The sequence below is a fragment of the Artemia franciscana genome, chromosome 4 (assembly GCF_032884065.1).
Source record: "Artemia franciscana chromosome 4, ASM3288406v1, whole genome shotgun sequence".
Lineage (NCBI taxonomy): Eukaryota > Metazoa > Arthropoda > Branchiopoda > Anostraca > Artemiidae > Artemia > Artemia franciscana.
The window spans coordinates 27,923,363-27,950,370 of NC_088866.1; the positions used below are offsets into that span (position 1 = coordinate 27,923,363).

General features: G+C 36.0%; 1 protein-coding gene across 1 annotated transcript; it reads left to right on the forward strand.

Annotated features, from left to right (window-relative positions):
* On the forward strand, window positions 1-26,908 carry LOC136025644 (uncharacterized). Its single transcript, XM_065701631.1, has 2 exons — window positions 1-78; window positions 25,585-26,908. Exon 2 carries the CDS (start codon window positions 25,657-25,659, stop codon window positions 26,431-26,433), a length of 777 nt encoding a protein of 258 aa, XP_065557703.1. The 5' UTR covers window positions 1-78; window positions 25,585-25,656; the 3' UTR covers window positions 26,434-26,908.
* The last annotated feature ends 100 nt before the right edge of the window (window positions 26,909-27,008 follow it).

Sequence of the window (27,008 nt, forward strand, 5' to 3'; positions counted from 1 at the left end):
ACAAGGGGAATATATATGGAGCCGAACATACATTCTTGAATCTCGTGTGTAGTGAGATTAGAAGTTCTTTCATTTCCTGTTTGTATATATTTTTTTTATATTTACTGTCTGTCATCTTTTATCAGAGGCTATGTTTATGTTTTATTATTATTTTTTTCCCCAGAGGCACTTGTTATCGGAGGGGATGGTTTAGTAACTTCAGAGGGGGCTCGTTTGATTGGAAATCAAAGTTCTAGTGACCTTTTTAAGATTCAAAAGTGGTCAGAGGAGAACTATCCCCGGTAAACTTCTAGTTTATTGACTTTGGGCTATCTTGGAAAGGGGTTAGGTTAGGAAAATGAAACTTTCAAGGATGGGTCTACAGGCTGAAGTATATCCTGGGAAGGTGTTTTGAGATACCCACCTCAACTCCTTCTCCCTCTAGAGAGCCCTGAAATTTGCATACATGATAGGTCTATACCTATTGAAATTTCGGCAAAATTCTAGCTAATTGACTTCTTGCTATCTCAGAAAGGGTTTAGGTTAGGAAAATGAAACTTACAGGGATGAATTTACAGACTAAAGTATGTCCTGGGAAAGTACTTTGAGGCAACAACCTCCACTCCTTCTCCCTCTAGAAGACCCTGACCTTTGATGGCCTTTAAAAATATGTGTTATAAAATTGAAACCTTGCAAAATAGATCTTCTGCTTAATTGAAGTACAAGGACATTGTTTTCAGCTTCATAACTTTGCTCAATTCCATTTTAAAAGGTTTTAAAGATATGCAAATACATTCTCTAAATTTTGAAAAAAAACATTGATATGGCTCAAAATTCTACTCAAATAACAGGAATTGCATTTTCAGAACTAAAGGCAGAGAAAAAGCAACTAGTTACTGAAAATTAAAGTAAAATGTTGTTTTGTCAAAATTTCAATAGGTATAGAGAAAAAGACCTGTCATGTAGGCAAATTTCAAGGCGCTGTAGAGGGAGAAGGAGTGGAGGTGGGTCCTTTAAAATACCTTCCCAGGACATACTTTAGTCTGTATATTTATCCCTGAAAGTTTCATTTCCTAACCTAAACCCTATCCGAGATAGCAAGAAGTCAATTAACTAGAATTTTACCAAAATTTTGACAAAACAATATTTTACCTCAATTTTCAGTTACCAGTTACTTTTTCTCTGCCTTTAGTTCTGAAAATGCAATTCCTGTTATTTGAGTAGAATTCTGAGCCCTATCAATGTTTTTTTTTCAAAATTTAGGAAATGTATTTGCATATCTTTAAAACCTTATAAATTGGGATTGAGCAAAGTTGTGAAGCTGAAAACAATTTTGTTGTACTTACTTCATGCAGAAGATCTATTGTGCAAGGTTTCACTTTTATAACACATATTTTTAAAGGTCATCAAAGGTCAGGACCCTTTAGGGGAAGAGGGAGTGGAGTTAGATACTTCAAATACCTTCCCGGGACATATTTTAGACTGTAGACCCATCCCTAAAAGTTTCATTTTCTTAACCTAACCCCTTTCTGAGATACCAAGAAGTCACAAAATTAGAATTTTACCAAATTTTAAGATAGCCTTTTTGTTAAAAATAGTTCAAAGATCACACCACAAAACACCAGGGTCGACACGACCCAGTAGGGCCAGGGGCCATGCTTCATAAATTATGGGGGCATATATCGTTCTTGAGAAAATGAATCTTATATAAACTTCACAAGGGGGTCATTTGATTAGTAACTGAAAGTTTTTGTTCATTTTTTAAGAGTCGGAAGACATTAGAAGGCAACTAGATCACCCTTCCCACGCCCTTTTTCTCCAAACCTGTCAGACACAAATTCTGAGATAGCTATTTTATTAAAAATACTTCAAAAATCATATAAAAAACACGAGGGTTGACACAATCTCCCAGAGCCAAAGAGGAATGTTTAAGGGTTATTCCCTGAGGGTATATGTTTTTTTTTGTAAGGAGTAGTCACATAAACTTCGGAGATGGCTCATTTGATTGACAATTGAAAGTTCTCGTTACCTTTTTATGAGTCAAAAGTGATCAGATGGCATCTATGCCCCCCCCCCTCTTGCAGGTTATCTCACTTAAACTGATGCCACCAATTTGTATGTAATCAAAGAAGGGCGACAGGAGTAGACCTCATCATGGACGTTGTAACGGCCATCTTTGAATTTTTGTACCCACTTACTTTCCTTTCACTCATAATAGTATCACCGTACACTTCGCAAATCTGTTGATGGATTTCTGCAGCAGAAGCGCATCACTGAGCGAACCTCACACGCGACGGGCGAATTGATATTTTTAAACATTTTGAAAGAACCAATAAAGGCTAGCTACACAGCTGAAACTTAGCACAGTTGTTCCAGAGAGATGCTAGTACACGACGCACGCGCTCTTTCTGTATGCGTGCGAACTACTAGTGTCTACAATAAACAGACCTTAATTAAAAAACACACCTCGTACATAATTATAGTCAGTAGGGGGGGGGGGGTGGTTAATATTGAGCCGGGTCGCTCCTTACTACAGTTCGTTACCACGAACTGTTTGAAAATAAGTTTGTTTTTTACGGTCTGAAAGACCGATTTGTTTCCTCTTGACTTGTTATATTGATTGCTGTAGACTTATCTGGATATAAAATAAATAAAAATCTAGTTTTTTCAACTGAAAGTAAGTAGGAACATTAAAACTCAAAACGAACAGAAATTATTCCTTATATGAGGGGGTTGACCCCTGCTCAATACCTTGCTCTTTAGGCTAAAGTTTGACTTTTTCCCAATTCTTTAAGAACTACTCCTGCAGTACCAGGGTCATTTAATAAGAGTAATAAGCTGAAAATAAATTTAGCGTAAAGAGCGAGGTGTTGAGGAGGGGGCAAATCTCCTCATATACAGAACAATTTTTGTTTGTTTTGAGTTTTATTGTTGCTCCTTACTTTCAGTAGAAAAGACTTGCTTTTTTTTATTTAATTTCTGACCGTTTTTCAAGCCATACCTTCAAGAAGGTATTCTTAAAGGACATACAAAATGTCCAAAGGGTGCACATCCTTTGGTACAAAACGTTACATTTACGACAGTGCGGAGGCTAATTTGGGCTTTGGGAAGTAAATTTCCATGAAAGGGAGGATTTCCGGAATGGTTGGGAAAACGATTAGAAATTAAATTATTATTTTTTTGACTATGCTAGGGAGAATCCTTCAGGCTGAGTCACCAGTAAGAAATTCAAAGAGTAAGGAGAGGGAGCAGAGGTAAATGAAGAAGCAATGTAAATTAATAGACACTGTATGCACCCAGGTCAACAAATAGAGTGTCGGCGATATCTCAATAAATACTTGGGAGATTGAGTTGAAACTTCCAGAGGATATTAGTGTTCAAGCGGAGTAGGAAGAGGTCAGTGGACCTTGAATACTGACTAGGGGGAGGAAGCGACCGTAAAGGTCGCTCCCTCAATTTAACGATCCTAAATATCCTAGAACTATAAAAAGAACTAGTGCACCCAAAGGGTGCACTACGTTAATGCTTTTGATACAAATGTAAATTTTGTGACCTGAACTCGGAATACTATTAGTACCACTGGAAACCTTGTCTCGAATCTGATAGAATTAAATTAAAAAAAAACAAGTTTTTTAACCTAAAGTAAGGAGCGACATTAAAACTTAAGACGAACAGAAATTATTCCGTATATGAAAGGGTCTGTCCCCTCCTCAAGGCCCCGCATTTTTCGCTAAAGTTTTTTATTGTTTTAGAAAGCAGAGTTGTGAGAAAGAGTTAAACTTCAGTGTATAGAGCGGGGTGTTGAGGAGGGGACAGCCCCTTTCATATACGGAATAACCTCTGTTCGTTTTAAGTTTTAATGTCGCTTCTTACACTCAGATAAAACAAAAACTTATTTTTTATTTAATTTCCAAAGGTTTTTGAATTAATGCAGGTTTTTAAATATAACAGTTCAAAATAGGGATGAAACTTTTAATCGACAGTGAAACAAATATATAATTTGAACTTAATATTCTGGACACATTTACTGTGTCCATCATCAGCAGTGAAACTAAAAGACATCAATAAAACAAAATTTATACCCAATAAACTAATTACATATAGTTTATTGCTCTCATTAGTTCAATGCAACACTGGAAGCGAATCACCTTGACCTTTTTGGTGCCAGTTCATTAGATTTCTCTGAAGTATCAGGTGGACAGAGGTCAAAGCTCTTAAGTGAAATGAGATTTACTTTATTTGACCTCAGTGAATTATCATAAATTGAATGTAATCCAAATTCACCTGTATCTCTGTTTATGGAATTATTCTTGAATAATTTTTTTTTTTTAATTTTCGATTGTTTCCCTGAAAATTTGCTTTAAACCTTGTTCCCTAGAAATCAAAGAAACATTTTCAAACAAAATAGAATGATTTGGAAAATTATAGATATGTTTTGAGAGGGCCCCTCCTCAAAATATATTAGGGGGTAGAATAAAGATGTGCCGCGTTTTTTGTTTTAGGTCACTCTTATTGCAATTTGGGTCCATTTTTGCAATTTGTGACTTTAAAAACCCTGTTTTCTTCGAGTCCATATAAACCATTGCAGGAATTCTGTGAATCATCTTTCGAATTAAGACGGTTTTTGAAAGCCTTGAGACTAATCCCTGGATGTAGTTGAGCAAGAGTAGAAAGTGGTACATCCATATAAATTTATGAAGTTTAGGGGGGGGGGCTCATGCCATTCTCAAACTCTCCTTTTAGCCGACTGAACGATCAGTAAAAGATAAGAAGTCTATAGAAACAGAACATATCACTCTAGAAAAGACAAAAAACTAAAAATTTAAAACTTTAAGAACCAAACGATTAAGATACAAATGGCAGCAAAATTTTGGAATGCAGTTTTGCTGCAGGAAGTCCAATACCTGAAATCAACATAGGTATTGGGACCAAGATTAACCCTTGTGGAACTCCAAATACACCTTTAAAGTTATTTAGAGGATCGTCACTAAGACGATCCTCTAATAATATTTATGGTGAATGTTTAGAGACATAGAAAATGTCTATGTCTCCTTTATAGTCAGCAGGCTATATGTAAACACAGGTAAAAGTTTTCATCATGCAGCCCAATAATTAAATTAGGATAAAAAGAATAACAGTTAAGAGCAAGAATATTGACTAGTTCTGTTTATAAACAGTGTATTGGTGCTTTTCTTGGCAATACAGGGCAAGAATTTGATCCTTGCCTAGGTGTGGCAACAAGGTTGCCACAACGGCTACACAGAAAAGTCATTTAAAACCTTAATATCCTTATAGTTCTTCTGAATTATCATTTATAGTTCTAGAATTGACTTAAAAATATCAATTCACCCGTCGCGTGTGAGGTTCGCTCAGTGATGCGGTTCTGCTGCTGAAATCCATCGACAGATTTGCAAAGTGTATGGTGATACTATTATGAGTGAAAGGAAAGTAAGTGGGTACAAAAATTCAAAGATGGCCCAAAATTGAAGGTTGAAAATTGAAGATAATAATAAAAAAAAAAAAAATCGGTCTTTCAGACCGTAAAAAACGAACTTATTTTCAAACATTTCGTGGTAACGAACTGTAGTAAGGAGCAACCTGGCTCCTTACTACAGTTCATGATAACAATGAAAACACAAATATCATGATAACCATGAAAAAGTTAAAATTATATATAATAATATGAGGTATTTTTAACTTACGAAGGAGTGATCGGATCTTAATGAAATTTCATATTTAGAAAGACCTCGTAACTTAGATCTCTTATTTTAAATCCCCAGCGGATCCAGTGTCATTTGGGGGGGGCGGAAATCTTGGAAAATGCTTAAAGTGGAGAGATCAGGATGAAATTTGGGCTCAAACTAAACTAATGAGAAATTTCAAAGAATAAAAAATCTTAAAGAATCAAAATTCAAATTTTAAAGAATTCAAAATTACAAATTAGGTTTAACTTTTTTCATGTGTGGTTTCAAGTATGGCACAGTAAATCAAGTAAAAATATTTCTCCCGAACTTATTAAATATCCTATAGATTTAAATATCTTTTACCTTCAATTTTGGGATGAAATAAACGCAAAGATAAGAACTGGGACAAAATGAAAAAGTGGATAATAATGGATTGAAAAAGTATTAGCAGATTAGCAGAAACAAGCAGCATATTATAAGGAAAAATTTAATTGTTTAGTGTTTTAGTATTAGCATATTAGCAGAAACAAGCAGCATATTATAAGGAACAATTTAATTGTTTTACTGTTTTCTTTTCGTTTTTTTTTAATATGTCCCCTCTTCACTTTAAGCATTTCCCAAGATTTCCAGTTTCTTTCCGGCTAAAAATCTTGGAAAACACTTAGAGTGGAGGGATCGGGATGAAACTTGGTGGGAAAAATAAGAACAAGTCCTAAAAACATGATTGACATAACCGGAGTGGATCTGCTCTCTTTGGGGTAGTTGGGGGGGGGGGAAATTTGTCATGGAGAAAGATCCAGATATCCCAGTATTAGCTACTTAAAAAAATCCGAAACTATTTTTTTTTAACCAGGTTTTTTCAATTCAATGCAAGGATCAGCTTGAAACCTTAAAACGAACAGAAATTATAACGTATATGTAAGAAGTTGCTCCCTCCACAAGACTTTGCTATTTACGATAAAGCTTTGAATTTTTGTCCTAATTCTTTAATTTTGATTGCTGAAACACACTGGGCATTTAATTAGAATAATAAGCTTTGTTTAAAACTATGTAAGAAAAAATTAGCGCAAAGAGCAAGGTCTAGAGGAGGAGATAACCCCTTTCATATATGTAATTTTATTTGTTTTAAATTTTGACATCACTCCTTACTTTCAGTTGAGAAACTTGTTTTTTTATTCATTTTATTACTTACAAATAGTATTTAAATTTATGATAAGATACGTTTAAATTTCTATTTAAATAAGATACTTTTAATTTTCCCTTTCCTTTAGCACTTCCCTTAGCACTTTAGCACTTCAGCACTTTCCTTAGCACTTCCTTAGCAAATCTTCTTCCCTTTCCTTAGCACTTTTCAACAACAGCAACAACAACAAAAAAGTTGAAACCTTATTTTCTATGGGGTATTTTCTGGGCGGGGGGGTTAATTTTCGGAGGGGATATTTTACAGAGAGTATTTTCCGTGATGGCTGTTTTACCACAATTTTTTTTTTTTGGGGGGGGGGGGTAAGAGCCTAGAACTGTTCCACGAACCAAAAGTCAAGATGTACATGCTATTACCGCTAATAATTCTGTTACTTCTACTATTGCTACTACTACTGCTATAACACTAACATTACAACTACGTCTCCTACTACCACAAGAACTACTATGACACTAGTACTATCAATGCTAAGTCTATGAAAATAAAATCTGAGAGAAAATTGGTGGCAAATTCGAACTAACAGAAGACACTATGTGCATTTAGATTTTCGAAATATGGTATCTGAAAAATTGTTTTGCATATTAAGTTGGAGCTCTTAGAGAACGCTTAAAGGGGAAGATCAACTGACCAAGAGACATTATGTGCACACTGCTACTACCACTACTAAGTTCACTAAATTGAATCGAAAAGACACCAGGGTACAAGTACCATCTCAGGGTAAAAAAAAACCTGAGCCCGGGGCCTGCGTCGTAAGTCATGTCCTGGGAGTATATAAAATTTTATGTAATGGATGGTCGTAAAAACTTAATGTATTTGATTGGAAATTGAAAATTCTTGTTACTTTTTAAAAGTCTTCAAAATACTGATCGGGGGCCATCAACCTCCTCCCCCAAACACCTTGTTTTCCCCAAATATATTTAATCAAAATTTTGAGATGGCTACTATTTTTGAAATAGTCAAACGATCAGATGACAAAAACTTCAGAATCAATATACTCCCCCCCCCCCACTTCAGAGTCCAGTACAAGGGTTGTGACTTATGCCCCAAGGGAATACAAGGTTTATATAGAAGACGTAGCAGTATAAACTACAGATGGGCCTCAAATGATTAGAAATTGAAAGTTCTAATTCTCTCTTTTAAGTCAAAAGTAGTTGTGAAAAAAAATTATAGAAAAAAGAGTGGTATTTTTTTTTTGGCTTACTATAAAAAAAAACTATTATTAGAATTAGACATTTGTAACAGAAATAGCAAGAAATATAAATACCATTGAGATATAAGACCCTGAAGTTAATGAAACATTCTCACCAAATGAATGAATAGTGCACTAAATTTATAAATCAAGTTGTTTTCGGGATTAGAACTTCTACTGAGACTGCACCACTAACAGAACTAAATATCAAATTTCATTAAGATCCGGTCACCTGTTCTTAAGTTAAAAATACCTAAATTTTTCTAATTTTTCCAAATTAAACCCCTCCCCTCCCCAGCTCCTCCAAAGAGAACGGATCTGTTCCAATTATGTCAATCACGTATCTTGAACTTGTACTTATTCTTCCCATCAAAGTTTTATCCGGTTTGTCCACTCTAAGCGTTTTCCAATATTTCTATTACCCTCCTCCAACCCCCTATGTCCCCGGATCCAAGTCGAGTCGAAAATGGAGCATAAATGGAGATATATCCTTCTATATATCAGGTTTCATTAAGATCCGATCACCTATTCGTAAGATAAAATACCCCAATTTTCACATTTTCCAAGAATTCCGGTTTCCCCCTCCAACTCCCCCCAATGTCACAGGATCTGGTCGGAATTTAAAATAAGAGCTTTAAAGCACAAGATCCTTCTAAATTTCAAATTTCATTAAGATCTGATCACCCGTTCGTAAGTTACAAATACCTCATTTTTCCAAACTACCCCCCGCCCAACTCCACCAAAGAGAGGAGATCCAGTCCGGTTATGTCGGTCACGTATCTTAGACTTGTTTTTATGGCACTTGGTATTAACCAAGTGACATATAGCAGTCGCCAATTCTGTCGGTCTGTCTGTCTGTCTGTCGGTCTGTCCCGGTTTTGCTACTTTAGGCACTTCCAGGTAAGCTAGGACGATGAAATTTGGCAAGCGTATCAGGGACCGCACCAGATTAAATTAGAAATAGTCGTTTTCCCGATTTGACCATCTGGGGGGGGGAGTGGGGGCCCGGTTAATTCGCAAAAAATAGAAAAAATGAAGTATTTTTAACTTATCAGCGGGTATTTGGATCTTAATGAAATTTCATGTTTGGAATGATATTGTGTCTTAGAGCTCTTATTTTAAATCCCGACCGGATCTGATGACATTGGGGGGAGTCGGAGGGGGAAAACCTAAAGTCCCGGTTTTGCTACTTTAGGCACTTCCAGGTAAGCTAGGACGATGAAATTTGGCAAGCGTATCAGGGACCGGACCAGATTAAATTAGAAATAGTCGTTTTCCCGATTTGACCATCTGGGGGGGGGAGTAGGGGCCGGTTAATTCGGAAAAATAGAAAAAATGAAGTATTTTTAACTTATGAGCGGGTGATTGGATCTTAATGAAATTTGATGTTTGGAATGATATTGTGTCTCAGAGCTCTTATTTTAAATCCCGACTGGGTCTGATGACATTGGGGGGAGTTGGAGGGGGGAAACCTAAAATCTTGGAAAACACTTAGAGTAGAGGGATCGGGATGAAACTTGATGGGAAAAATAAGCGCAAGTCCTAGATACATGATTGACATAATCGGAACTTATTTGTTCTCTTTGGGGTAGTTGGGGGGGAGTAAGTCTTAAAAATTAGAAAAATGAGGTATTTTCAACTTGCGAACGGGTGATCGGATCTCAATGAAATTTGATGTTTAGAAGGATATCGTGTCTTAGAGCTCTTATTTTAAATCCCGACCAGATCTTGTGATGGGGGCGGGGAGTTGGGAGGGGGAACCTAAAACTTGGAAAACACTTAGAGTGGAGGGATCGGGATGAAACATGGTGGGAAAAATAAACACAAGTCCTAGATAGATGATTGACATAAACGGAACGGATCCGCTCTCTTTTGGGTAGTTGGGGGGGGGGTTAATTCTGAAAAATTAGAAAAAATTAGGTATTTTTAACTTACGAACGGGTGATTGGATCTATATGAAATTTGATTTTTAGAAGGATATCGTGGCTCAAAGCTCTTATTTTAAATCCTGACCGGATCTGGTGACATTGGGGGAAGTTTGGGGTGGGGAGACTTAAAATGATGGGAAACGCTTAGATTGGAGGGATTGGGATGAAACTTGGTTGGAAAAATAAGCAAAAGTCTTGCATACGTAATTTACATAATTGGAACGGATCCGCTCAATTGCGGGGGGGGGGTAATTCTGAAAAATAAGAAAAATAACGTATTTTTAACTTACGAAGGAGTGATCGGATCTTCATGAAACTTCATATTTAGAAGGACCTCGTAACTCTGATATCTTATTTTAAATCTCAACCGGATCAAACGTAATTGGGGGGGGCAGTTGGGGGGACCGGAAATCTTAGAAAATACTAAAAGCGGTGAGATCAGGATGAAACTGGATGGGAAGAATAGAAACCTGTCTAAGATACGTGACTGACATAACTGGACCGGATCTGCTCTCTTTGGTGGAATTGGGAGGGGGGAGGTAATTTTGAAAATTGAGGTATTTGTAACTTACGAAAGGGTGACCAGATCTTAATGAAATTTGATATTTAGAAGGATCTTGTGCTATAAAGTTTAACTTTAGGTTCTGACCTTCTCACAAGTGCCAAATGAGCTCTTGGCTCTTGGCTCTTCCGACCTCGTACCATATGAGCTCTCGGCTCTTCCGACCTCGTCCAAATGAGCTCTTGGCTCTTCCGACCTCGTAACATATGAGCTCTCGGCTCTTCCGACCTCGTCACAAGTGCCATATGAGCTCTTAGCTCTTGTTATTCTTCCCATCTAGTTTCATCCTGATCTCTTTGCTTTAAGTATTTTCTAAAATTTCTGCCCCCCCCCCAATGACGTTGAATCCAGTTGAAATTTAAAATACGAGATCTGAGTTACGAAGTCCTTCTAAATATGAAGTTTCATGAAGATCCGATCACTCCTTGGTAAGTTAAAAATACGTAATTTTTTCTAATTTTTCAGAATTAACCCTCCCCCCTAATTCCCACAAATAGAGCGGATCCATTCCAAGAATATCAATCAAATATCTAAGACTTCTGCTTATTTTTCCCACGAAGTTTCATTTTAGGTTCCCCCGCCCCAAACTCCCCCCAATGTCACCAGATCCGGTCGGGATTTAAAATAAGAGCTTTGAGACATGATTTCCTACTAAACATTAAATTTCATTGAGATCCGATCACCCGTTCGTAAGTTAAAAGTACCTCATTTTTTCTAATTTTTCAGAATTAAACCCCCGCCCAACTACCCCAAAGAGAGCGGATCCGTTCCGGTTATGTCAATCATATATCTAGGACTTGTGCTTATTTTTTCCACCAAGTTTCGTCCCGACCCCTCCACTCCAATGTTTTCCAAGATTTTAGATTTCCCCTCTCACCCCCCCCCCCCCCCCAATGTCACCAGATCCGATCGGGATTTAAAATAAGAGCTCTGAGACACGATAGTAAGTTAAAAGTACCTAATTTTTTCTTATTTCTCAGAATTAACCCCCCCCCCAACTACCCCAAAGAGAGCGGATCCACTCCGCTTATGTCAATCATGTTTTTATGACTTGTTCTTATTTATCCCACCAAGTTTCATCCCGATCCCTCCACTCTAAGTGTATTCCACGATTTTAGGTCTCCCACTCCCAACTCCCCCCCCCAATGTCACCAAATCCGGTCGGGATTTAAAATAAGAGCTCTGAGACACGATATCCTTCTAAATATCAAGTTTCATTGAGATCCAATCACCCGTTCGTAAGTTAAAAATACCTCATTTCTTCTAACTTTTCAGAATTACCCCCCCCCCAACTACCCCAAAGAGAGCGGATCCGTTCCGGTTATGTCAATCATGTATCTAGGACTTGTGTTTCTTTTTTCCCACCCAGTTTCATCCCAATCCCTCCACTCTATGTGTTTTCCAAGATTTTATGTTTCCCCCTTCCAACTTCCCCCCCAATGTCACCAGATCCAGTCGGCATTTAAAATAAGAGCTTTGAGACACGATATCCTTCTAAATATCAAATTTCACTGGGATCCGATCACCCGTTCGTAAGTTAAAAACACCTAATTTTTTCTAATTTTTCAGCATTAACCCCTCCCCCCCTCCAACTACTCCAAAGAGAGTGGATCCGTTCCGGTTATGTCAATCATGTATCTAGGACTTGTGCTTATTTTTCCCTCCAAGTTTCATCCCAAACCCTCCACTCTAAGTGTTTTCCAAGATTTTACGTTTCCTCTTCCCAAATCCCCCTCCCCCCAATGTCACCAGATCCGGTTGGGATTTAAAATAACCGCTCTGAGACACGATATCCTTACAAACATCAAATGTCATTAAGATCTGATCAACCGTTCGTAAGTTAAAAATACTTCTATTTTTCTATTTTTTCTGAATTAACGGGCCCTCCACCCCCCCCCCCAGATGGTCAAATCAGGAAAACGAAATCTGGTCCGGTTCCTGATACGTCTGCCAAATTTCATCGTCCTAGCTTACCTGGAAGTGCCTAAAGTAGCAAAACCGGGACCGACCGACCGACAGAATTTGCGATTGCTATGTGTCACTTGGCTAATACCAAGTGCCAATACCATTTGCTCTCGTACCATTGGCTAAATACCATTTAGCCAAGTGCCATAAAAACCGGGACAAAACCAAAGTGTTGCTCTCGCAACACAATTACTATTTGTAAACACTGGTCAAAGTTTGTAACTTGTAGCCCCTCCCCCGGGAACTGTGAGGGAGTAAGTCTTCCCCAAAGACATAGTTTTTAGGTTTTTCAACTATGCTGAACAAAATGGTTGTCTCAGCATTTTGACCCGTTGACTTTGGGAAAAAATGAGCCTGGGAGGGGGTCTAGGTGCCCTCCAATATTTTGGTCACTTCAAAAAGGTACTAGAACTTTTAATTTACGTTAGAATGAGCCCTCTCGCAACATTCTAGGACCACTGGGTCGATACGATCACCCCCGGGGAAAAGAAAAGAAGAAAAAAAAAAATGAACAAACAAATAAACACGCACCCGTGATTGGTCTTCTGGCAAAAAAAAATACGAAATTCCACATTTTTGTAGATAGGGCCTTGAAAATTCTACAGTAGGGTTCTCTGATACTCTGAGTGCGATAGCGTGATTTTTGTTAAGATTCTATGACTTTTAGGGGACGTTTCCTCCCATTTTCCAAAATGAGGTAAATTTTCTTAGGCTCGTAAGTTTTGATAAGGAAGACTAAATTTGATGAAACTTATATATTTTAAATCAACAAAAAATCTGATTCTTTTGATGTATCTATTACTATTAATTTCCATTTTTTAATGTTTTGTTAACTATCGAGCCGGATTGCTCCTTACTACAGTTCGTTGCCACGAACTGTTCGATAGCCTGTGAAGCAATAATTTTGGGACGTTTTAAGTTTCAACTACGCTCTTTACTTCTCTTGGAAAAATTCTTCAAAAAAACGTTGTAATTATTTTGATAAATAGCCTTTTAAAATCTGTATCGGTGCTAAGTGAATCATCTAAAAATGTAAAAGGGAGATGATAGCCTTCTAGCCCTTTTTCGAACTTCCTGTATATAGTGTACTTTGATGTTGGTTAACTTTCCCTTCAACATTTTCCAAGAGTTTTGCCTTAATATGCTGCGTCTTTTCAAACACTCAAGGCTTAACTTCCCCCTTTTCCCAATAACCAGCCTTGTATTTAAGCAATGGGCAGCATTTGCAACTTACAGCACTTGTCCCAGGGACTGCATGAGCGTCACGTCATCCTCAGAGGTGTAAATTTTGACTTCGGGACTATTTTGAGTAAGATACTTCCCGAAATTCTTATCGGATATTTGGAAGTAAGGCAGCAAAACCGAGAGTGAATGGGAAATTCGATACCTTCCACCTAGTTTTATTTTTAATCCTCATCAGCATTCCCTGAAAGTTCAAATTTAATGGGCTCTACTGTTTTTGAGATATTGCAGATGCACCTTTTCAATGAGCAGGACACACATAGTATTTTCATATTTTATTGTACATACCCCTCAACATTCAACCTTTTAAAACACAAATAGAATCAAACCTGCCCCTTTTTAAGGGCGGGGCATTGCATCCTCTGGGGAAAAGTTACAAACCCTGTTGACTTCATTGAACAAAATTATACAGGGGTGGATCCAGGATTTTCTATTGCGGGGATTGCATAATAGGTTGCTTCGATAAACTTACGGACAAAAAAATACCAGCAATTTAAAAGGAACCTCAACAATTATGCGTCGTAGGTAGGTAGTGAAAATGGTCATAAATTTAATCTAAAATCTGGAGAGGGGTAAAGTTCTAATAAATGTGTTGAAATCAAAATTGTATAAAAATATTGATAAAAATTATAAAAATTTTATACTAAGTTATAAAAAGTACTTCACAATGAAAAACTAAAAAGCTGTTTACCATCTACAAAAAAAAATGATATTTAATATATTCTGCGTATTTTTTCGCCTTTGCACTTCTGACAACTATAGCAAGTAAGTTAAGCTTTGTATTGTCAAAAAAAAATATGGTCTTGAATCATCTTTTGGGGTTATGCATTCTTTATGATACAGGTCAAACAATTTAGTATGTCGCCTAACTTTGTGGCATCGCTTAGTAATTTTTGATAGTAATGAAGAGTAGGAAATGAGGATTAAGATACAACTTTTATATTCATAAATAATGCATCAAACATTAAATATCAATTCTTTTAGGGATGTAACAAGAATAATAGAACAAAGAGACAGAAATACATAGAAGACCTTTAAAACGATGGTTTTAAGTACAACTTTCACTTTTCGTAACAACGTGGTGTATCTCCACTTTTTAAAGTTCAGTATATTTTGCTTAAGTTACAGAATTCACAGTTTAAAAAAAGAGTCTATTTCTTAATTTCGACTCCCGCCATATCTATTTATTACACGGTCAATTTATAATTAAATATTTTGGTGAACGTTTATAATGGCTAGTACTGTCAGTCTAGAGTCTTGTCAGTTTAGAGCTCTTCATTAGTATTTCCTCTTCTAATCATCCTAAAATATTCGAATAAAGACCAAAATCGTCAGAAAAATATGAACTCCAATAAAAATGCATGTATGTAAGTGCTTCAAACTAAGTACACGAGTCGAAATACTTCTTTAAAAATAAATAATTACGTGTTTGTTATTTTTGTATTTGATAGGTATAGATTGGTGATTTAAATTCTCAGAGTTGCAAGCTGAGGTAGATTTCTTTTTCTTCTTTTTTTATCTAGAGATATCCAAATATTTAGTGTGAACGTTTAAATCTCGACATGTCTTGGCGATCACAAAAATGATAATTTGAAATATCGCCTTGGATTTAGCATTAAGTAAGAGAATTTTCCTGTAAAAATTATGATTTATAAACAACCAATCTTGGAAATATGATTGGATGGCATGTATTAAAATAAGTATAAATCCTCAGCGGTATATATAGCAGTTTATACAGTTTTATGGACAAATATATGCATCCTCTATACAAAAACATAACTATATTTTGTGACTGGTTGGTATTGAGAAGGTGAGAAACTCTGAAATAATATTGTAGTTTCATTCCATTTTCATGGTCAACTCAAGTAGAGTGAATTTTCACTTTTTCAACATTTCATTAATAAACGTTTGAAAAAATTGATGCCATTCCCCTGTTTCAAACTGAGAAGTCAGAAGCCCATCTATATCGGTTAGAAAAAAATAAACACACAATTATTTGCCTTCTTTTATAAGCAGTTTTTCGAAAATATATTTTTCTTAAATGACTACTCCGACCTTTGAAGGAGTATTTCGTCTTTTATCCTTAGTTTTAAGTGTATACTTATGCGAACCTTTATTAAAGTTCAGGAACTAAAGAGTTTGACCTTTCTTTTAATGTTTTAGGATGAACAGAGCAGGTTATATGCCACATTATGCAAAGCCTTAACTAGATGAAAATAAGCTGTAAAGTGGCCACCATTTGCTCAGCAAAATCCAAAACGTAAATTAATACTATGTTGTCACTTCTCATTTATTTACTTTCTATTATATAAATTCCCTTCAAAACAACAATGTTGTACAAATTATTCCGCTTCAAAAAAAAGCCAACTCGAATTCTATGACTGCCAAAAAGTAATAACATCAATTTCTTTGTCTCTCTGCCATAACGAGACTCAAAAACAAGTTTTTTACAATAAACAGAAATTAAAATTTTAAGTTTTTCAGCCCTGTTCTAACAGCACAATCTTGAAATATCATTTTGACAGCCTAAAGAAGTTGGTATTTTAAATTTCCCCTCCTTATGATTACGAAATGAAGAATTTCGCCTCCCAGTTGGCTTTTGTCGTAATACAGACTGATTCCCTTGATAAATATTTTTAGGTGGTACGCCTTATCAGTAAAATCTAACAGAAACCATACAAAGTAACTGAAACTTTGTTTCAAACTTGTTTCTGAAAAGAAACAGTCTTAACAATTAAGAACTTATTAAAGACTCGACATCTAAAAACCAATTACAAAAAAAAATTCGTCTTAAACCCAACCGTAGCAAGCGATCCCAACCCCAAATCCACCACTACGTTATGGGGCGCGTGCCCCTCGCGTCCTCCCCACCTGAATTTGCCACTGAAATTATATTTGTCAGGGTTTTAATTACTGACGAGGAAAGGTAGAATCTAAAATGACTAAGGGTCGCTGGCTGTCCTTCAATAGTTCTTCAACTTCCTGCCCAAAATCCCTTGAAATTTCCAATTTATTCCCCTCAGCTGTTTCTTAGATATTGATGATACTTCCCTCTGACAACCAGTACACAATCACGCAAACACTATTTTTTTTTGTCTTTAGTGTCCCTCTCCAAAATTGAGTGGTATTTTTTATGCCCGTAGACATGGTTATTTGACCTTTTAAGTATTTTGAACAAGATGTTTATTTAAGTTTTAATCTATTTTTTTTTAAGGGAGAACAAATAAACAGGGTATAAGAGGGGAATGGCAACCCATCAACCCCTTCTCAACATCCCCTGCAACATGCTCTGAAAGTCTCAGCTACCCTCAGCCATCCACTTATTATCTATATCTTTCTGCTAATATTAGATATTGCTAATATTATCTTTCTGAAACAAGTAAGCACATCTTACTTGTTGTCTTGGTTGAAGTAGACTACTTCCATTTCAACTTTTACCTTGGTAATGGTTGAAGTAGGAGTTGAAGTGGTAGTGCTGGAAATCCTTATACCCCAAATAATGTAAATAGATGACTTGAGCATGAGCTTGTCATTTTATTAGCAGATTTAAACTGAGGTATGGAATCTACCTTCGGAAGGAAGTAACCTTCGAATCGGAACTTTTATTAGCCTGTAATTGTCAGTACTGCTCTCACAAATGTCTTTGATCGTATTTCCTTCAATTATCACATTTTTAGGTGATAAATTACCGCACTAGGTTTACGAATTACCGCACTAGGTTTCCTTGAATTTCTACCAGATTCTCTTCACTCGAGATAGCTAGAGGCTAGAGCGTATCATTCTCGTGAGGTTTTCTTCAAATATGCCACATTTTAACTAATGTTGCTCATTTACCCCAAATATAATATAATTTAGTATCAACTATGGAACAACTGCATTACATTGAAATACCTCACTTTCCGCAAATAAATCTCCCAAATTTCAATTTGTCTTTATCTAAATATTTGGTTTTTATTTAAATACATAAGCAAGCAATTAAATTCATCAAGACTCGGTGAAAATCTCTTCCTGGGTTATAAACACAGAAGGCAAACCACCCTATCTCACAAAAATCAATATGTGCACCTCCAATATTAGTTCCTTATCTTCACAGGGTAAATTTCCACTAGATTTGTCTAAAACCATACAACCTTCATGGTAATAAATTCAGTCCTCACAAACTTGAAAATCAGAACTATTACAAGCCGGGTAGTGAAATCTTTTATAGGCTATGCCTACTAATTCTACTTAACTAATGATTATTTTAAGAAACCGTTCCTTGGTTTTGGTCAGGCCCTCAAAGTTTTAGTTCCATTGGTGTTTACATAATCCGTTCAAACTTTGTTTTGTAGGGAAAGCTAGCTTGTATATTCAAAAACAGACTCTTAAGCAGCTACTATCTATTTTTGATAGTTAATAAGTACCAAAGGTTTTATTCTGGGTCTCTGGCGTAATTATATAAGAAAAACAAGTTTTTTCAACTGAAAGTAAGGAGCGACATTAAAACTTAAAACGAACAGAAATTACTTCGTATATGAAAGGGGCTGCTTCCTCATCAACGATCCGCTCTTTACGCTAAATTTTGACTCTTCCTCTCAACTCTTCTTTTTAAAACAGTAAAAAACGTAGCGTAAAGAGCAGGGCGTTGATGAGGAAGCAGCCCCTTTCATATACGAAGTAATTTCTGTTCGTTTTTAAGTTTTAATGTCGCTCCTTACCTTCAGTTGAAAAAACTTGTTTTTTTTTTAATTTAATTTCTGAATGTTTTTGAATCAATGCATGTTTTGATTTGAATAATTAAAACGAAATTTTCATTTTTTTGGGGGGGGGGCTAAATGGCTTTCTCATAATTTTGATCGAATGATTTGAGAAAAAAGAGCGGGGGAGGAAGCCTAGTTGTCCTCAAATTTTTTGGTTAATTAAAAAGGCAACTAGAACTTTTAATTTTTTTACGAATCTTTTTATTAGTAAAAGATATACGTAACTTATAAATTAGGTTACGTAAAGAATTTTTTATTCTCATGTTTTTATTACACATATGAGAGGGTTCGCCCCCTCGTCAGTACCTCTCTCTTTACACTAAATCTTAAATTTTGTCCCAATTTATTAAGAATGACCCCTGGATCACAAAAGCCGTAGAATAAATAGTTGACATTACTAAAAATACTTTAGCGTAAAGTGCGAGGTATTAGGAGAAGGTGAGCCCCTCATATGGGTAATAATTTCTGTCTTTTTAAGTTTTAATGCTGCTCCTTACTTCCAGCTGAAAAAAAAACTTTTTCATATTTATTTTTTCATTGTTTTTTTTTAAATAATGCTAGTAAATCCTGCGCTCCCTTCATGGAAATTTTCTTCCCCCATAACAAATTCCTCGATAGAAAATTCCCCCAGTATATCCCCCTCTTCTCAACCGCTCCCTCCAACCAAAAAAATCCTCCTGAAAACGCCTGCAAACTTCCCAATAACCATTTCTATATGTAAGCACTGGTCAAAGTTCGTAACTTGTAGCCCCTCACACGGGGACTGTGGAGGAGTAAGTTGTCTCCAAAGACATAGTTATAAGGTTTTCGACTACGTTGAATAAAATGGCTATCTCAGAATTTTGATCCTTTGACTTTCGGAAAATAATTAGCGTGGGAGGGGGCCTAGATGCCCTCCAATTTTTTCGGTCACTTAAAAAGGGCACTAGAACTTTTCATTTCTGTTAGAGTGAGCCCTCTCGAAACATTTTAGGACAACTGGGTCGATACAATCACCCCTGGGGGAAAAAAAAACAAAGAAAAACAAACAAATAAACACGCATCCGTGATCTGCCTTCTGGCAAAAAATACAAAATTCCACATTTTTGTAGATAGGAGCTTGAAACTTTTACAGTAGGGATCTCTGATACGCTGAATCTGATGGTGTAATTTTCGTTAAGATTCTATGACCTTTAGGGGGTGTTTTCCCCTATTTTCTAAAATGACGCAAATTTTCTCAGGCTCGTAACTTTTGATGCGTAAGACTAAACTTGATGAAATTTATAAATTTAAAATCAGCATTAAAATGCAATTCTTTTGATGTAGCTATTGGTATCAAAATTCCATTTTTTAGAGTTTTGGTTTCTATTGAGCCGGGTCGCTCCTTACTACAGTTCGTTACCACGAACTGTTTGATTAGAACCAAAATGAGAAAACCAACGGTGATTACAATCGTAAGATACCTTTACTAAAGACTAGTAAACGTCAAAAGAAAAAAAAATAGCTCAGAATCAATCTGACTCGGTACTACTTTGATTTGATACAACTCAGTAGCTACCAAATAATTATGAAAAGGACTGGAAGAAATTTATCGATTAAGTGGTATGAGGACTTCTAGGTCAACAGATGCTCCTTTTACCTCTGCAGAAATCGCCTAATAATTAAAGGTAATCATAGTAACAAGCTGAAACTCTTACCCAGCCCCTCCCCCTACACACTTGTCATTACATAATTTCTAGCTTTTATGTCGCTTTTCCTCCAAATTCAAAAAGCTAACGACATTTAATCCTACTGAGGTATCTTAACTCAACTAAGAAAACCCACCCCACATATTTACTTAATCAAAAATTTTATACATTTAAAATATGACAATATCTAATTAAAGCATTAATACTAACTTTCACAAAAAGGCCCCAGGATAATATATTGCTAAAATATACAAAAAGAAGAATTCGTAACGGTGAATAGAGAATTTGGGAGCAATATTTGTGACTGGAATGATGCATAAAATTTACTCAAAACAAAAATGCAAAGAAAATATGAAATAAGCAGGAGCTGACTAGAGTATTGCAGGGGTATGTAAACCCTATTGACGTGTGGAATTTATTGAGATTCTTTTCTAGATTATGGTTTCTTTCTTAATTTTTCAGGGTTTACATGCCTTTGTATTATTACTATATATAATTAGCGTTATTGTTACAATTCCAAAGATGAAAAACAGACCTCAAAGAAGATTAAATAAAAAAAAAAGTTGTTTTTTCAACTGAAAGTATAGATTAACATTCAAGCTTAAATCAAACAGAAATTATTACGTATATGAGGTGTTTACCCCTCAACAGCCCCTCGCTCTTTACGCTAAAGGTTTCCAGTACCTTAGAAAAAGCTTCTTATTGTTCTGATTAAACGAACAGAGTTTTTCAGGAGTCCTTCTTGAAAGATTGAGACATAATAATAACCTTTAGCGTAAAGAGCAAGGTGTTTTAGATGAATTACCCCCTCATATACGTAATAACTTCTATGGGTTTTAACTTTGAATGTTGCTCCTTAATTTCAGTTGAAAATCTTGTTGTTTTTTTATTTAATTTCTGATCGTTTTCTAAATAGTGCCAGGAAATCTGGCTACTCCTCTACGGTAAAATCTCTCCTCCACTAGAACTTATTCTTTAGACAATTCAATCCTGGCGAAAATTTGTCCCGGACAATTTCCCTTAACATTTCCACGCGTTTATTACTTATTCTTTAGACAATTCAATCCTGGTGAAAATTTACCCCGGACAATTACCCTTAACATTTCCACGCGTAAAATTGAGACAGAAAAGAGAAAGCAAGACATAAAAAAAATTCGTATGCTAAGTCTGACAGATTCACCCAGTGTAAAACTTCTCCTGAAAAATTCACCCCGTGGAAACTTCCCACCCCATGGAAAATTATCCCCGACAAAAATACCACCAGGAGAAGTTCCCCCCTTCGAAGGATGTATTCATACTTCCCAATAACAAATACTATATGTAAGAAATATGCAAATTTTGTAACTTAAATATCTATTCTCAATGGCTGTGGGAGGGTCATGATATCCCCAAAGGCATAATTATTCGGCCTTTCAACTATGCTGCACAAAATGGCTGTTTCAAAATTTCGATCAGACGATTTTGAGAAGAAAGAGGGCTTTTGAGGGGGCCTAATTTCCCTCCAATTTGTTTGGTCTCTTAAAAAGGGCAATATAACTTTTACTTTCCCTTCGAATGATCCCTCTCACGATATTCTAGGACGATGTGGTCGATACGACTACCATTGGGAAAACAAACAAACAAATAAACACGCATCCGTGATCTTTCTTCTGATAGAAAATTCGAAATTCCACATTTTCTCAAATTTCACACCTATAGCTTCTACAGTAGGGTTACTTGATCCGCTGAGTCTGATGGTGAGATTTTCATTAAGGTTCTGTGACTTTTAGGGGGTGTTTCCCCCCTTTTCAAAAATTAGGCAAATTTTCTCAGGCTCCTAACCTTTGATGGGTAAAATTAAACCTATTGAAATTTATATAGTTAAAACCAACATAAAACACAATTCTTTTGACATATCTGTTGGTATCAAAATTCCATTTTTTTTTATTTTCAGTTACTATTGAGCCGGGTCACTCCTTACTTACAGTTCGTTACCACGAACTGTTTAATATAAAATCCATAGGAGTGAATTAGGCAACCAAATATCCGTAGATATTTCACCATTGTTGATGTGTTTACTTCTTATTATGATTTGGAAGAGAGAGAGAAAGAGATAAATGTATATTTAAAATCAATTCTCAAGTGTAACATTTATTAAGGATTTGGTGTACAAAGAAGAACTATTATTTAAAATTTCGCTCAAAAGTAACAATTGAGCATAATTAGCCTTTTTGAGGGGGAGGGTTTCTGCTCTTTCTGTTAGCCTGTTAAAAGTAAGAAGCATGAATACTATTTAACATTTGGAAAAACTGAGATAGAGTTGGTAGAGAATGGTGTATCTTCATGCTAAAAACACTAAAAAAAATAAAGGTACTAATAGAAGGGATGAAATGCTTATAGAGGCTACTCCTCAGGTTCTTAGATCATATAAATTATGAAGCACTCCTTCTGTCAGAATCAGTGAGTGTAATGAAATAGTTCTATTCTAGTAATTGCAAAAGAGCATAAAAAAAAAATATTGCAAAATTAGCGTGCAAAAAAGATCATCACTTTCCTGTAATTAGGTCAATTTGAAGCATTCATTTTCTGGTTAAAAGAGTTAGGTCTATAGTGACTCATTTTGTTCATATTTAGGTGCCTTCTTTCCTGTATGACCAAGTTATGGAATAACTTAAAATCAATATATCGCATTTATATAGTTTTCCTCCCATGTAAAATTCCCTTATGGATAGATAAATAAACCCGGCAAGAAATCTTTTTTTTTCTATAGCATATACTTACGACCGTTTCTTCTAAATGAAGTTTCATACCCCTGGTTAAATTTGCGCAGAAGTTGTTTTCTGCATATCCGTACTTATTAGGTTGTCTTTCTGTTTGAATTTTCATATGGCTTGATTCAGAAGGAAAAACCTTGCGAGCAAAACACTTTGTTACATATGGTGAGCATGTGGGGTTTTTCCCTCTAAGTTGTCATATGCCTGGATAACAATAATTTAAACTAGACAGTTTGAAGCATATTCAGTATACACTAAAAACAGACATCTAGTGATTCCAAGCTGACTTGTAGTCATAACTGTGAATAGAACAAAAATCATAGGAATGATAAGTTCAATGATGTTTTGAATAGCTGATTTTGTTTTGTTTTGATTAATAACCAGCTTCTAGGTGTAAAATTTACCTTTGATCAATAAAAATGAAGTTTACTGCATACTTTCTTGAAATTTAATAGCATGAATCTTTGCAACCCGAACAATTATTTTAGTGCTGCCACTCTGCTCCAGGTTTCAATCAGAGATTCAATGACTTAGAACATGGGTGAATTGTCTCCCTATATTTCGTTGTCTTCAATAATTAGATTTTGACATTCTTTTTATGGCACTTGGTATTAACCAAGTGACATATAGCAATCGCAAATTCTGTCGGTCTCTGTCGGTCTGTCGGTCCCGGTTTTGCTACTTAAGGCACTTCCAGGTAAGCTAGGACGATGAAATTTGGCAGGCGTATCAGGTACCGGACCAGATTAAATAAAAATAGTCGTTTTCCCGATTTGACCATCTGGAGGGGAGTTGGGGGGGCCGTTAATTCGGATAAAATAGAAAAAATGAAGTATTTTTAACTTACGAACGGTTTATCAGATTTGATGTTTGGAAGGATATCATGTCTCAGAGCTGTTATTTTAAATCCCTGGTGACATTCTGGTGAATCTGGTGAGATCTGGTGATCTCACAAGTTGGGAGGGGGAAACCTAAAATTTTGGAAAACACTTAGAGTGGAGGGATCGGGATAAAACTTGGTGGTAAAAATAAGCACAAGTCCTAGATACATTATTGACATAATCAGAACGGATCCTTTCTCTTTAGGGTAGTTGGGAGGGGGGGGGGTTAATTCTGAAAAATTAGAAAAAATGAGGTATTTTTAACTTAGGAACGGGTGATCGGATCTCAATGAAATTTGATATTTCGAAGGATATCGTGTCTCAAAGCTCTTATTTTAAATACCGACCGGATCTGGTGACATTGGGGGGGGGGAGTTTGGGTGGGGGAGCCTAAAGTCATGGAAAACGCTTAGATTGGAGGGATCGGGATGAAACTTGGTGGGAAAAATCAGCAGAAGTCTTAGATACATGATTTACATGATTGGAACGGATCTGCTCTATTGGGAGGGGGGGGGGGTAATTCTGAAAACTTAGAAAAAATGACGAATTTTTAACTTACGAAGGAATGATCGGATCTTCATGAAACTTCATATTTCGTAAGACCTCGTAACTCAGATCTCTTATTTTAAATCTCAGTCGGATCCAGTGTCATTGGGGGGCAGTTGGGGGGGACTTGAAATCTTAGAAAATACTTAAAGCGTATAGATCAGGATGAAACTGGATGGGAAGAATAAAAATCTGTCTAAGATATGTGACTGACACAACCGGGCCAGATCTGCTCTCTTTGGTGGAGTTGGGGGGGGGGTAATTTGGAAAAATGAGGTATTTGTAACTTACGAAAGGGTGGCCAGATCTTAATGAAATTTGATATTTAGAAGGATCTTGTGCTTTAAAGCTCTAATTTTTAATTCCGACCAGATCCTGTCACATTGGGGGGAGTTGGAGGGGGAAACCAGAATTCTTAGAAAACGTGAAAATTTGGGTATTTTTATCTTACGAATAGGCGATTGGATCTTAATGAAATTTGATGTTTAGAAGGAATTCATGTCTCAGAGCTCTTGTTTCACATCCCGGCCAGATCTTTTGACATATGGGGAGTTGGAGGGGGAAATCTTCGAAAATACTTGGAGTGGAGGTTTCGGGATGAAGCTTGGTGGATAGAATAAACAAATGTACTTGATACGTGATTGACGTAACCGTGCCGGTTTCGATCTCTTTGGGGGATTTGGGGGGAGGGGTTCAGTAATTTGGCGTGTTTGGTGCTTCTGGACGTACTAGGACGATGAAAATTGGTAGGCGTGTCAGGGAGCTTCACAAATTGACTTGATAAAGTCGTTTTCCCAGATTCGACCATCTGGGGGACTAAAGGGAGAGGTCAAATTTGAAAGAATTAGGTATTTATAACTTACGAGTGGGTGATCGGATCTTAATGAATTTTGATATTTAGAGACATCGTGACTCAGAGCTCCTATTTTAAATCCCGACCGGCATTAAGCCACTGATTTTCCTTTTACATCAATTTATTGATTCTTAAAATTTTGTTGGAGCTCATACCATATGAGCTCTTGGCTCTTAGCTCTTCTTGCCTCGTCACAAGTGCCATATGAGCTCTTAGCTCTTGTTTTTTGGTGTTTTAATTTAAAAAATAAAAAAATAAAACAAATTTTCCCCCTCCAATGCAAAGGAACACTTTCATTGTTTTGTCAAAATATGTGACAAAATGAAACACCTGAATCTAAGAATTTTTTAACACTATAACATAGAAGTGTAATTTTTCTTATTCTCTTCTCTTAGGTCGTCATAAAACGCTGGAATCGAGGAAAAATCATTGTTGGATATTTGCTTTTATATTATTTTGGTATAACCATGGAAACGTACAAACCCTCGGCGTTTATGAGAGTTTTGTCCGTTCTGAATGAACAGGACAGCCCGGTAATGACAATTCGGTGCAACGGTGGCTATGTTGAAGCAAAGAAGATCCACTTAGCAGCAATCAGTGAGGTATTCAAGAAAATGCTCGACTCCAAAGAGCTGGGAAAAGAAACAAATCTAATTGAGGCAGATGATGTAGATTATTATACAATGAAAACTGTTATGGATTATTATAAAGAAGGAAATGTTTCCAACTATGAAGCATTAAATAGAGATAAGTTTTCATACATAATTGAGAAATACAAGTTTATTGGCATTAAGGAAGAGATTGCGGAAAATGTGCTGGACAAATATTTTGAAAAACAAGATATTGGAATTCTTGAACCGATTTTTTTTACTTACACTGGCTATAATCAAAAAGCCAAAGCTATACAAGAGCTTGCTTTTTTGATAATAAATGGGAAGGAAGGGCCTGACTTTGTTGGTGATTTTAGTATCCCAGATTTCTATGAACTATCCCGATTATGCTGCCAAGTCTTAAATGGATGGGACATATCCAGATTTAAAGGATTTTTGGATAGACTCTTCAAGTGGCAAAACAGAGATTCTGAGAACAGATCAATTCCAGGATTAGAAATAGCTGGAATGATTGATATAAATGGATTTTCATGCAGTGATGTGAAATCTGTGGTAATGAGATTGAAACTTCCTCAAAAATTACAAGGATTCAAAAAGATTATAGAAAAAACTTGCGGTTGTGGATGCACTTAAGGGTAATTGGTACTTGAAAAGAAAAATCTTTTTACACAAAAAATAGTGGTAATTTTTTTGGTTTGCTATAAAATAATTCTTATTAGAATTAGACATTTGTAACAGAAATAGCAAGAAATATAAATACCATTGAGGTATAAGACCCTGAAGTTAATGAAACATTCTCACGAAATGAATGAATACTGCACTAAATTTATGAATCAAGTTGTTTTGGGGCTAAGAACTTCTACTGAGACTGCACCACTAACAGAACTTAACGTATTCATCTTCCGTTATCAAAAAAGTCTTTTTATACGTCAAAAATTTCTGACAAAACAAAATGCTTCCATACTGGACATTTTTTTTTAACATAAAACTTTTCACCAAAGTGACTACTTATTTAATAAATTACTTATTTAGAACCAAATCTATTCGACTGCTTACTTTCTACTAACTTTTTACATTTTAAGCTGTATTTTTTAATGTTGGTTGCTCTTTTCCGAAAACAACTATCTGCAAATTTTCTTGAAATTCTGTGCAAGTTTGCATTCTTTTATCAATAAACGATTTTTATCTCTCCTTACTTTTTTGCTACA

Excerpts from the sequence above, each read along its gene's own strand:
- LOC136025644 (XM_065701631.1), top strand. The coding sequence starts at position 25,657 with ATGGAAACGTACAAACCCTCGGCGTTTATGAGAGTTTTGTCCGTTCTG.